Raw genomic sequence first — 13,059 nt, 5'->3', positions numbered from 1 at the left:
ATGTTTGTGCCATCCAATACAGTGGCAATGGGTTACATGTGGCCACTGAGCACTTGCAATATAGCCAAGGCCACTGGGTATGCCATACAGAATAGCATAGCTTCAGGTCACAGCTGTCATTGGAACACAAATTATGTGATCATCTTTATTATAATTAGTGATTTTAGTGAAATAAAGGGAAAATCAATTTTGTGGAATATAATAATGAATGCATTATGTATGTCTTCATTTTATTATTTATCCATACAGACTATCAACAGAAAATCTAGATATTCATAATGTTATATCCAGTTGTCTTTGATATTTTGCTGTCTTTTATCATATAAAAACTATAGGTTTTCTTATATTTCAATTTCGTTATATTTGTCAAGTGTCAAGGTAGGAAGATATGTAATATTTGTTAGCTTAATTAATAACCTTGTAGTATTTAGACATATGATGGGTCTCCATTTGTACCCAATATCCCAAGCCTACCGAAGTCAGGGGTTGGCCTGACATCACCCCAACTCTGACCAGCCACTCTGCTAATGTCACACTGTCTCTGAGAGCCAGGAGTATCATGTGGTTGGGTTAAAATAAAAAATCTCCTCTCCTGAAAAAGAAGTTAAAGCAAATGTCCCCCTGGAAGGATTCCAACAGGAATTCCAATACATTCGTTTTCATTTAGAGGAAGTCCATTCCATTCATTTTCAATAGAAGCCTTCCATTTGGTGTCAGCACCGCCTTGGCGGATTACTTGTAAGAGGGAGTAATGAAACAGTAGTTGTTGTGAATTGTGAGAGCAGGAGCTGCTGGCAAAACCACATCAATGTTTGCAAAAGTGACTGGGGATTGTAGATTAATAAGGGTAGAGTCAATTTAAGACTGTACTGTTAGAGGACAGAGAGGATGGAAATTTAGACCCTCCCACTAAGCTTCAGGTAGCAGAAGGAAGGGAAAGGGTATCTTCAGGTTACCAGGGTAGCAACAGTCCCTGCAGAGCTTTTCCTCCACTGGAGCAGCCACTTCCTACACGCTCCCCTGCAGTCCCCCCTTCCCCATGCACCCCACCTTACACATTTCCCTTTTTTCTGAGTGGTCCACTTCTAAGGCTCTTCCACACCTTTTCAGTGCGGTCACTGGGGGATTGAGTCCCCGCTGCCCACAGTGGTAATCTGCTCATTAATACACCCTATATTGACTTCTTTTCCCCACTCTGTCTCAGTTTCCCATTCCTCTCAATACTGCTTCCTGGCATTATTTCCTCACTAAAACCCACTTGCCCTTAAATCCTTACTTCCAAGTTTGTTTCTGGGGAGACCAGCCTAAGACAACCTCCAGCACATAGCACACTGCCTGGCATATAGTATGGCCTTAGTAGCTATTGGCTGGAAGAATTAACATACTTTGCAAACGAAACCCTACCCTAATATTAACTTCCTCTCGTGATGCAAAGAAGTCACTCAGAATTAAAGTTAACTAGATTGACTTCCTTCTCCTCTGGATCCTCCATGTATCTTCTAGCATAAAAGCTACAATGGAAAGCACGTGACCACTCAGAAAAAAAAAGAAAAAAAAAGGTTATTGGCCACCATCATAGCGCACACACAACCTCAATTAAATGAAAAACCCAGGTAGCAGATTGGACCATGCTCACTTGCTGATCCTTAAGAGCATGTGACTCCCCTTCCTCTTTGATACTTCAAATGTTCATTTTTCTAATTAAAGGTAAGGCTCAACAAGTACATATTTGGGAGAGGTGGCAGGATGATGTAAAGTTATATTAAGAAGTAAATTATTAACGTAGAGCCTTTTAAAGACACTTCTAAAAAGGACCTAATAAGTGGAATTCCTGAAGAGAGAGGACCTGGGGGCGGTTGGCACTCCAGACGCGAAGTTGTCTAACAACTGAATGTGGCCCAGGAGGTGGCAGTGGTAGCATATCCTTGCTGGTTGGTTCTGGGGTTCACTGGAGACAGGACGGAGGTGAACGTGGGATCAATGCACTTTAGGAACCTGTATAAACACTAGGGGAAGGCCGTGCAGAGAAGCCCTGGGCACATCTGTATCATGGGTTTGCCTTCCTGCCCATGCCATTGCCTGTGCTAGAACATGGTGTTACTCCTGGTTACCTTGGTTTGTAATTTAACCTCTCCCCAGGCCTTATATTGTGTTCAGGTAGGCCCGGCATCTATAGCTGCTTAGTGCTGGCTTATTATGCATATCCCCAGGGAGATGGGAGTTTTGGAGTTATTTGTTTTTGGTAATTTTACAAAGTGGAACTCTTCTGAAACATCTGAAGCTTTTTTCCTGAAACATCTGAAGCTTTTTTTTTTTTTATCCACTTCTTATAATCATCCCATACCCCAAATGTTAAATGAAATATTTCAAGACATTATTTATTACCCACACCTCCCCTCTCCCTTTTTCTCAACACTCTGCACTAGATACAGAAATCACTGGCTATGTCCAAACCCTCTTTTCGGTGAGACGCCGCTCTCCACGCGTGCCCTGCCCGGCCCGCTCCGGCCCGCTGGGGATGGAGGAGGCACAGGGAAGCAGCAGGTGCCTCCTGCCTCGCGGGCGCTGGACTGGGGACAGCAGCCCGTCGGTCCGCGGAGCCCGCGGGCGAGCTGGAGCGCCACGGCGTCCAGGCGCTCGCCGGTCCCGCTCCTTCCCTGGCGCCGGCCAACTTCGCTCTGCCCCGGGCGAAAAGCAGCCAGGGGCGCTTCGAAGCCTCCCCGACCTCCGGGCTCGGCTTTCCCGCAGCCTCAGGGGAGAGCGGGCCCTGCAGAGGGGGTGAAGCTGGCCCTGCTCGGCGACACCGATGCCCGCCGCCGGTTCGAAGCTCCCCCGCCCGGTCGCGGGGCCGCAGGCCGCCGGTCCCATCGCCACTCCCAACAAACTCCTAGCGGCTCCGGGCCAGGGACAAACTTCTGGCCGAGGCGCAGCTCCCCGCCTGCCCAGCCAGGAGCGGTAGCCGCGCCTGGGGCCGGGTGGAAAGCCTCCGCGCCCTTCCTCTGCGCCCCGGGAGCGCCGCATCCCCGCGGCGGTGGCAGCAGCGGCGGCGGCCGCCCCAGCCCCCGGCCGCGCTCCCCCCGGAGGCGCCGCTGCCGCCCAGCGCGGGCCGGCGGGGAGGCGCTCACGCCCCCTAGCGGAGCGCGGCGGCGGCGTTGGCGGCCGTGACGTGGGCGCTCCCTCCAGCCGGCCTGCGGGGCACCGCCAGTCAGTCCGGGAGCAAGCGCCCCGCGCGGAGCCGGCGCGGGCTCTGCTGCTGGCGCGCCGCCTCCCGGGGGCTGGGCTCTCGGGGCTGCCGGGCGGGCGGAGGAGAGGCAGGCAGCCTGCGGGACGCGCGCGGCCACGGCCACGGCCACGGCCACGGCCGGCGGCTCGGACCCAAGCAGGGGAAGGACAGCGGCGGCGGCACCCGCCGGAACGGAGGGCGGATTTGGGCTCGGCGGACGCGCCCTCCGCTTCCCTCTTGCAGCAGCACCAGAAGCCTCGTGGGGTCAGCGGCCCGGCCGGAGGACCAGGACCCTGTCCCCTGGCCCTGGGAGCCGCTGGAGTTCGGACTTGTGCAGCGGTTGGCACTTTGGGGAGCCCGGTTCTCTTTCTCGCCGCCGCCTGGAACCCAGAGATCCCCGACCGACCATCCTCCTCCCCAGCGCGCCCACCCTCCGCCGCCGCCCCGGAGCGGCCCGGCGCGCGCTCTGCACCATGAGACTTGGGATTGGCCTGGCGACTTTGGCCGGACTTTTGCTGACTGCCGCCGGGGAGGCGTTTTCAGGTAAGCGGGGCCGCTCTAGCCATCGCCCGGGGCTGGCGGGCCTGAGCGGGAGCCCGGGACGCGGGCAGCTCCGGGTGGGACAGTTTTAGGCGATCGAAGCGTCCGGGGAGGGGGGGGTGCGGCGAGCAGGGCACCGATCCTGCCCGTTAGCCGGCACCGGGTGGGAGAGGGGCCTTTGGGGGGAGGGCGGGCACCTAGTACTCGGGCTGGCGGAGCGGACTGGCCGGGAGCACCAGCCCCTGAGCCAGGACCCCCTTCTTGGCCCCCGCTCCGCTGCTCCACTGCCTGGGCTCGCGATGATCCGGGCGGACGGCCATCCCTCCGAGTCCCCGGCCGGCCGGTTCCAGGAGGAACGAACGGCGGAAAACTTTGCCTGAAGTTGGGAGCTGCAGCCGCCAGCCGCCGGGCGTGGGCGCTGCGCGGTGCCGCGGACCCGGAGCAGCAGCGGCGGCGGCGGCCGGGCGGGATCTCCGGGGCTGGGCTGCGCCCGCGGCGATCGTCCCGTCCGTCTGGCTGCAGCTCCGGGGACCGGGACGGCCGCCCTGCGCCCCGCCGCTCCTGCCGCCGCCCCGGCCGGTCCTCCCGGTGGTGGCCAGGGATCCTCAGGCAGGCGCGTGGCAGCTCCGGAAAGCCAAAGCGGGCATTCCTCCTCGGTGCCAGAGGGAGACTCAGCGGCCAGGAGGGAGGGAATGGCCGGGACCCCAGGCCTCCAGCTCCACTTTCCTACCCTGGATCCCCAGCAGAGCACCTCTGGCCAGTGGCAACGTGTTAGCCCAGCCGCGCCGCGCCGCCCCGGGGGTCCCAGGTGGGCAGGGAAGGGACTGGCAGTGCATGTGAGTGTGTGTGTGTGTGTGTGTGTGTGTGTGTGTACACGTGTGCCTGCTTGCAAGCGAGGAGTGTTCTGAGTCGGGGGTCAGTGTTACAGGGTTACCTCTGTATCGCCAGTAGTACCTGGAGCAGCACACGCCTGGATGGGCAGCAAACTCTTGCACATTTCACACTTTATTTCTCATGTGTGTTAGTTTCATTAAGGTCCAGATACAGTCGTGGCACTAGGCATCTTGCTTTTTTTTTTTTTTTCGTAAAAAGCCCGCTGTTTGGCCTTAAACTTGGGTTGCGAAGTAGGTTTCCATTCTGGAGGAATGAATAAGTTGGATTTTTTTTTTTTTTTTTGGTAATTTGATGGAGATTTTCACTAGTAGTAAACGCACATTTTGAACACTGAAAATGACATTTGGCTCCCCGGCCAGTGGAGATGTACATTTTTACACCTTGGCATCCGAGGCATATTTGGGCACAACATGTATGTTTTGAGCTGCAGGACCCTTGACCACAGCTGGTGGCAGAGGAGAAGCTGAGCTTGTAGTTCCCTACCTGATGGGCTCAGTGCTGTGAAAACCAAACCAACTTCAGTAGAGAAACACCCTTTCCCTAACTTTAATACTTTCTTAGCTGCCTGGTAATTGCACTTGCTCCAGAGGGTTTAACAAGATGACACACTGATGTCAGATATAAGATTGATGGAGATTTTGGCCTGCTTTCTTTATTAGTGAGACAGGGAGCAGATTGGCCAGTTTTAGAGCTTTACAACTCCTTGGTATTAGAAGGCAAGTGTGAGGACCTTAGATCTATAACTCCCCTGCCTGAGATCTGTTTCAAGTTAAGCTGTGACATATAGCATTTGGATGGATTTTTAAGTTGCGTGCAAGAGTTTGGAAACAGATATTTATCTAGCTTATGTACATAATTTAGTTCCTCATCATTAAAAAGTCTTTCAGCTTGGGTAGTACTGACCTGTGTCTGTATTATTGCTGCTTTAAATTATCAGTCAAACCGAAACAGATATTTACTAAAATTTAGCCAGATTTTTTTTTTCCTCTCAGAGGAAATATATCATTCTATTTGTCTGACTTACCATACCATGACTTAAGGTGTATTTTCTCTATATTTGGAAAGCCAGAGTTATCTTAATATATTCATGGGTAAAGGGGAAATGAAGGACAGTATCTGAGAGATTGGTTAGAAATATTGACATTTTAAAAATTTGAAGTTGGCAAGTTTTGTGTGCCCAAGGTTCAGTTATGTTGCAGCACATTCCTCCATTGGAAAAGTCATGTATGTTGAGAAAGTTACTTATGATATTATGAGAGACATGGCAATTTCTTTTTATGATTCTTTTGGAAATTGTATTAATGTGGCTACTTTTCACCTGACATGGAATCAATTTTAAAGATAGAGAAGCTAGAATGTAAGCTTGTTGAGGGCCAAGTCAATTATTTTCCCTTTGGTTCTCCATAAAACACTTAGGGCCTTAGACTTAACATGTTATTTGTTGAATAAGTTACCAATCCTGATCATTTGCAAACAAACAAGCCATACTTGAATTGACTGACACGAAAGGGTGGGAGAGAAGTGATTGTTAGTACTGGCTTGCATTTTTCCTCCTATGAAAGGAACGTGTTCCTGAGAGGTCCTCTAGGCCCCCCAAAGGATTGACTTACGAGGTTCTATGTAATCAGTGAGGTGTTTTTATGTAACTAAGATTTATACACAGGCACTTGGCTGCTCCCCTTATGCAGTACCCCTCATTCTCATATCCTCTTATGGAATGGGTTTGGATTTTATATAATTGTTAATTAATCATTTCTGGAAGTCTACTACATGTAATTTGCATGCCAGACATCAGAAATAAAGTGCTAAACTTATTGCAAGGAAAAAGAAAAGAAGAAAAAAAAAAAGAAAGAAAGAAAAGAGGTTTTTGGTCCATGATGACTTCATCTACTTGTAAACATTTCCATTTAAAAATTATTATTTTGGTAATTTTTAATTTGTTAGGCAAAATATTGGAGGCTCACTTTCTGCCTTCTAGACTTTTAATGATCACTAAAATTAACTTATGTAAAAAAAAATACAAGTAAGCTGTGAGGAAGAAAGTTAAATCATTTTACTTTTGCTTGAAATTCTTTTCCATAGTGAAAGCCAAACAGCTGGCGAGTTATTCCTCTTTCATCCAGTTTTTCAAAGAGCCAAGTTATAACATATATTATATAACAAAATGCCTAGTTTTGCATTATAATGGGACTGGTGTGCTAAGTTCTGGTAAGCAAATTTTGCAGAAATAGAAATACAGACAGATTGGGCCCTTTGTTTCACTATTGTAAGTATTTGGAATAGATTAAATCTTAACATAACTATGAATTTGGGACTCTTGTTGAGAAATACATTTTTCAAATTATTCTTTTAAGGACGTTTGTTGGGAAACAGTAGGATTTAGTTAGTAGTATTGTACCAATGTTTAATTTCTTAGTTTTGGTAAGTCTGTGGTTATGCTGTGCTGTGGAAGGCAGGTAAAGTGTGTACTAAAAATATTTGTACTATATTTTGCAACTTTTTATATATGTCCAACATTATTTCAAAATACAACAATTTGACATATTTAAATTTATAAAGAGTGGGGATAGATTTGGTTAGCTGTTTGACTTTTTCTTTTTCAGATAACTAGAGTCATGACATTTTATATTTTTATGGTGCTTTCATCAGATTGATCATTGATATGATGAAAATACTTAAAATTGAAATCAATGGGCATGAAAGAAATATGCCCAGAAATTACTATAACATTTTTAGTGCTGTGTGTATGTAAAGTATTGTGTGAGCTCAGCAAATTATTCTGATCTGGGAAATTAAAGGAGTTAGTCTCTCCTGTTTTCAAAGGGCTAGTCTAAAGGTTTTCAGAAGAGAAGTTACTTAAACATAGTGATATATGGAAAAGCAACATATATATCATTAGTGAGTAATTCTAAATGAACTTAATAACAAATTAAATTGTATTATGTGTTCAGATTATATAAACTGTATATAAGTTTATATTATAGAATTTTTTTTTTACAAAAGTTTTAAGCTCACTCATGATAAATTTTAAAAATATACAAAATAATAGAAACTTCACATCATAGGAAGAGTCAGCTTCTCAGGCTCCTAAAATATGGCTGCGGTTTTCAGTTTAGTCACCAGGAAGCCTGAGTGTACACTGCACAGCTCCCAAAACCTGCTGGGGAAGATAAGTAGTAGGGCTTAGAGTTGGGTGGGGAGCAGGAAAGCTTTAGTCATCAACCTTGGTCGTTTGTAGTCCCACCACCAGTGGGGCGGCTGGCAAGGCCAGGTCATAATGAAAGGGTGGGACTGTGCGAGAGAAAAACAAAGAGGACCATACATGAGAAGGAAAGGGTTGTGGGCTCAGGTGTAAGCAACACACCGTATTTTTCGGACCATAAGACGCACCGGACCATAAGACGACGCACCAGTTTTTAGAGAAGGGAAATGAAGAAAAAAAGATTCTGAAACAAATAGTGTCCTAAAATATTTTATGTGCATTAAAACCCAACATCACAGTCATAAACACATGTAATCAACCCTGTAAAGTAAACAGCAGCATTTAGAACCATTTTAGAGCCGGGCAAGCACACAGAGACCACACAGAGCCGGGCAAGTAAAAAAAATTTTTTTTAAAGTATATGTGTAGGCTATATTTGGACCATAAGACGCAGGGACTTTTTCCCCCCACTTCTGGGGGAAAAAAAGTGCGTCTTATGGTCCGAAAAATACGGTAAGTTTTGGAGATCCTAGCAGGGGCGGCTGGCTGTCCTTGCACTCTCTTTGCCGTTAAGGGTGGGACATAAGGAAGGGAGGGCAATCAAGAGTGACAAAATTGCCGAAACCGGTTTGGCTCCGTGGATTGAGCATCAGCCTGCGGACTGAAAGGTCCTGGGTTCGATTCCAGGTCAAAGGCATGTATGTACCTGGGTTGCGGGCATGTCCCCAGTAGGAGGTGTGCAAGAGGCAGCTGATCGATGATTCTCGTTGATGTTTCTAACTCTCTATCCCTCTCCTTTCTTCTCTGTAAAAAATCAATTAAAAATATTAAAAAAAAAATAAGAGTGGCAAAATGTGCAGATAGATCTATCCCTCAGCAGCTTCGGTGGTTTCGGGAAGGACTTGGGCGTGCTGAGCCAGTGTTGGCAGTGAACTTGTTTAAGCCTTTGCTTCTCAAAACTTAGCGTGACCAGGACCGCCTAGCCCTAGAAGGTGGTCCTTCCCAAGGTTGGTTACTATGGTGAGCCGTGGTGATGCTAACGTGGAAGGTCCCTGGAGGCTCCCACTGCATCCCCACGTGATCCTGGTTGGTAGCCACATTTCTGAGAAACGTTGTTCCACAAGAGTAGCTTTCCAAGTGTTTCCTTAGACCAGCAGTCTGAGCATCTGGGCAGCTTGTTAAACGCCCAGACTCTGGGGCCACACCCAGGCCTCCGGAATCAGAAAGTCTGGGCAGGCAGGCAGGCAGGCAGGCAGCAGGCTCTAGGGCACATGTGTCAAACACAAGGCCCGCCAGGCCTTGCAATGTGGCCCGCACCGCGCTGTCATCACTGCACTGCGCTGCGTTTCCATCACAATGACAGTTTATGACTGTTCAGTAAACCATTCGGCCCGTGATTTAGGCTGGATTTTAGATTTTGGCCCCTTCTCTGATTGAGTTTGACACCCCTACTCTAGGGGATTCTGCTACTTGCCAAAGTGTAATAGCTGCTGTTTTAAAAGCACTGGCACCCCTGTGCTGTATTTCCAGCCTCCCTGGACGAGAGCTGAAAGAGAACTAGGGGAGAAAATATAATTCACACGCACTTATTAGCCTCTTGGTGAATACAGCCAAGACTATGCACAGGCTGATGTGACTGTTCGGTGAAACTGCCAGCGTGACGTTTCAAATAATAGTCTTATCTGGGGAAGATATTGGATCCAGCCAGTTGTAAAAAAAAAAAAAGTTTTCTACAATTTTACTTACCACAACGTGAAGTTTTAATTAAGTTTTGCAGTGATGATTAGCCACTGGAAATTTTTCTGGGTTGATACCGTGTATAGAAGAAGACATTTGTTGGCTTGTAATAAGCAGAGAGTCCGATGTGCCTATTAAAAGAATTCCTTTAATTCAAGTAAATATTTCTTGAGCACTTACTCTGCGAGGCCCCTTTTTGGTGAGGGAACCCTGGGATGGCAATGAGCAAAGGCAAGAAAGATATAGTTTCCCTATTTTGAAAAATCATCCATCTATTAAAAGTTTCAAGATCGGCTGAAATAGCAAAGGAACAAGGACTCTCTTAGTAGAGAACTGGGAGTTCATAAACATAGACGTTGGAGTTGTAATGTGGAAATGTGAAATTTTGCCTTTGGAAATGAACTCAACTTTCAATAGAAAATGAGAGCTTTTCATCATACACCTCTTTCAAACACTGACAATGTGTATCCGAAAATCGAGCCTTGTTTTTCTGTTGTTCACAAAAAGACAATCATTGCATCTCTATCATTTCATATTCCAGGCAGAAAGGCGTGATTGTGATGTCATGTGACAAATTTGCCTTGAAAACGTTGTCACCAGACGTGGAGAGAGAGAACCAGTGGCTGGCAGAGTGCTTTTCACAGGGCGGCCCCACCTCCTGCTGCCTGCTCCTGCTGCTGCAATCCGCAGCTGATCACTAGGTGTAGCTACATCCCTAACCCCACCTGCAGGAGCCCAGGGCCCAGGCTGCCCCAGCAGGCTTCCTGCGCTCACTCACAGCTGGAGGAAGGCCTGCTGGTTAGTGGAAATTCATCTTCCTGTACACGTTTCTCAGACTCTTTATTGTGAAATGTAGTTCTTTAGTGGAAGTTCCACTAGCGGTCATTGTAGTTTAGTTTGCTGTTCAAGCACCAACCCCAAGATAATTTAGGTTCATCTCTGTGATAACCTTCCTCATACTTTCTTTTTCTTGGCTGTAAGCTAGGTTGTGATTCCATGGATAGCAGTGGGACTAAAAGAAGTAGTACACATGTGCAAACTAAGTAAGAGTTCATGCTTACCTTCTGGGCCTTCTCCCTCAGGCATTTCAGTAATAGACTAGAAAAGGCAGTGGAGTGTGTGTGTGACATTCATATGGAGGGCCTGTGTACTGTGCTTACATCTGCAAGAGATTTCTTCTACAACACTGTCAGTTTAGGTGTATAAATCAGGAAGTCATTAACATTTATATGGAAATCTGATTCAGTAGGTTTGTCAGCTCAGAAGACCATGAGTCATTACAAACTTTTTATGTGACACACAAGTGTGCTGGGCCCTGGGTGGAAACAAGGAGAGGATGGAGGATGTGCAGGATGTGCTGGAAGAAGGCTGTGCCACTTACCTTAGAACTGGGGCGAGTGGGGGAGGGGGGCAACCTCGCAGGCCAGAGAGCAAGGATTGTCAGGGGTACAGGAGAGAGTGATGAGAGCTGTGTTGTCAGCGGCTTGTTACAGTGGATGCGACTTTAGAATCTTCCCTGGAGGAAAAGGCCACCGTTTAACAGAATGATTTATTTCCAAATGCAGCGGCAGCTTGAGCAGAAGCAAAGCATTTACTTTTTATGGGCTACATTCACAGAGCATCGGTTTGTTTTCAGATGGGTGAATATTCATTTTAATCTCTCATTCCTATTCAGTATGCAGAAAGCAGGGTTGTTGCATAGAATGAAAAGAATATGTTTCAGTTTGGGTTCCTGAGGCCCCATTTTCCTCTGCTTCCAGAGATAGAATCAGAACAGGTTCCGAGATGGCCTTCTGACACCATGAAGGGACCTAGACCACACCCATTTCAAAATCCATTTTTTTTTTTTTTGTTTTTTTTTTTTTCATTGCCTGCATTATTATTTCTTAAATATATTTTTATTGTTGATAGTATTACAGATATTTCCCATTTTCCTCCCATTCTTCCCTCCTCCCAGTCCCCATATCTCCCCCCAGGTCTTCCTATCCTATTGCCAGCGTCCAGGGCTATGCATATAAGTATATAAGTTCTTTGATTTATCTCTTCTCATCCCCCCACCTTCACATCGAGGTACATCCGTCTGTTCCACAATCCAGTTTTGATGATCCTATTTGCTCTCTCTTCTCAGTTTGGAGTACTTTGAGGTATTTTAAATCATGCCATAACCACATGCTTGAAATTGGCTCACTGTTTTCTATCTTGATACAAAATTATAAAGTGATCTGAAGCCTTCCTTTTAAAATAAATGCTGAAAATGTGTAATTCAAATTACTGAACAGTGTTTTTAGCATGTAGCAATCACTTTGTAAACACTTGTTGAGTAAACAAATGACTGAATGAAGTTCCCTTGTGGAAGAAAAATATATCACATTACTTATGCTTATTGCTGTTTTTTTTTTTTTTCTTTCTATAAAGTTTGACTTTTTTAAGCATTTGTAATAACCTTAACCAGAGGCTCAGGTGGTGGGTTTTGTGATTGGTTACCTTAGCAATTTATAGGCGTGGAAAGTTTCAGTTCACAAATTTAAGGGGAAAGGTGTTACCTTTGTTAATTAAGTATGTAAAATTAAGCCTGTAATTTTATCATATATAATCAAAATTTATAAATCAGTTATTGCCAGAACATAGAATCCTGCTAGAATACTAACAAACAAAATTTATTATGCAGTAGGTTTATCACTAAAAAACAAAATTTATTATGCAGTACGTTTATCATCCCTCTTGGGGGGATGTGAGTCATTGTTGTATTAAAAAAACCATGGTTCACTAGTAAGAAGGTACCATGACAGGGAAAAATACATACTGTCTGTGCAGTTTTACATCTGATACAGAATGAAATCAATTATACCTCCACAGAGCTCAGACTTCCGCACCTTATCACGGGCTCATCTGTAGTAGAGCTGGCATCCTCTCCTCCCTTTTCCTCCCAGCCTGGCACATTCTGAGGAGATGAAGCTTAATAAAAAGAGGCTGCTTGGACACGTCTCATAAATTGTGATCTTCACCTCCTTGACTTTTGAAACGTGGACCACTGAGTGTGGTGTAAATCTCCCGGATTTCTACTGACTGAGATTATGTTACGTGTTTATATTAAGGGGCTTCCTGCCTTATCTTCTCAGTTTACCAGTTACCGTATTCTTCCTGTTGGTGGTTTGTATGGCTTTTTAGCGAGCCCCTTCCTCCCTTTCTTTGCAGGACTGGTCAATGGGCGGGGAGCCCCTGTGGGCAGCTTGTTGACAGTTCTGTGTTACTGACTCTGAGAAGGTTTGGAGTGGGAGCCTGCCCAGTCACCGAGGCACGTGGGAAAATGGAGGGTGTTAAGGCCCCGAATTCAGCTGGGCGGAGGGGGGTCCACTGGGGTGTGGAAAGGTGGTCAGAGTCCCCCTCTCTATTCCCCGTTCCTCCTCTCACCACCAGGGCAGATCAGGTATTCTAGTTTTGAATTCTGTTTTTACCACTGAAT

The 13,059-nt window shown here is 46.5% G+C and overlaps 1 protein-coding gene across 12 annotated transcripts in view; it reads left to right on the top strand.

The window, feature by feature from the left end:
- The first annotated feature begins 3,185 nt into the window (after positions 1-3,185).
- The window catches only part of PTPRM (protein tyrosine phosphatase receptor type M), a 608,093-nt gene continuing 598,219 nt past the window's right edge, over positions 3,186-13,059 (top strand). For all 12 annotated transcript variants that reach the window (XM_045574745.1, XM_036417770.2, XM_036417769.2 and 9 more), the window contains exon 1: positions 3,186-3,766. In XM_045574745.1, the coding sequence (XP_045430701.1) occupies positions 3,697-3,766 (70 nt within the window). In that variant the 5' untranslated portion in view covers positions 3,186-3,696. The remainder of the gene's footprint in view (positions 3,767-13,059) is intronic.

This window comes from Pipistrellus kuhlii, unplaced genomic scaffold, assembly GCF_014108245.1.
Source record: "Pipistrellus kuhlii isolate mPipKuh1 unplaced genomic scaffold, mPipKuh1.p scaffold_m20_p_6, whole genome shotgun sequence".
Classification (NCBI taxonomy): domain Eukaryota; kingdom Metazoa; phylum Chordata; class Mammalia; order Chiroptera; family Vespertilionidae; genus Pipistrellus; species Pipistrellus kuhlii.
This window is presented reverse-complemented; position numbering and strand designations above follow the sequence as displayed.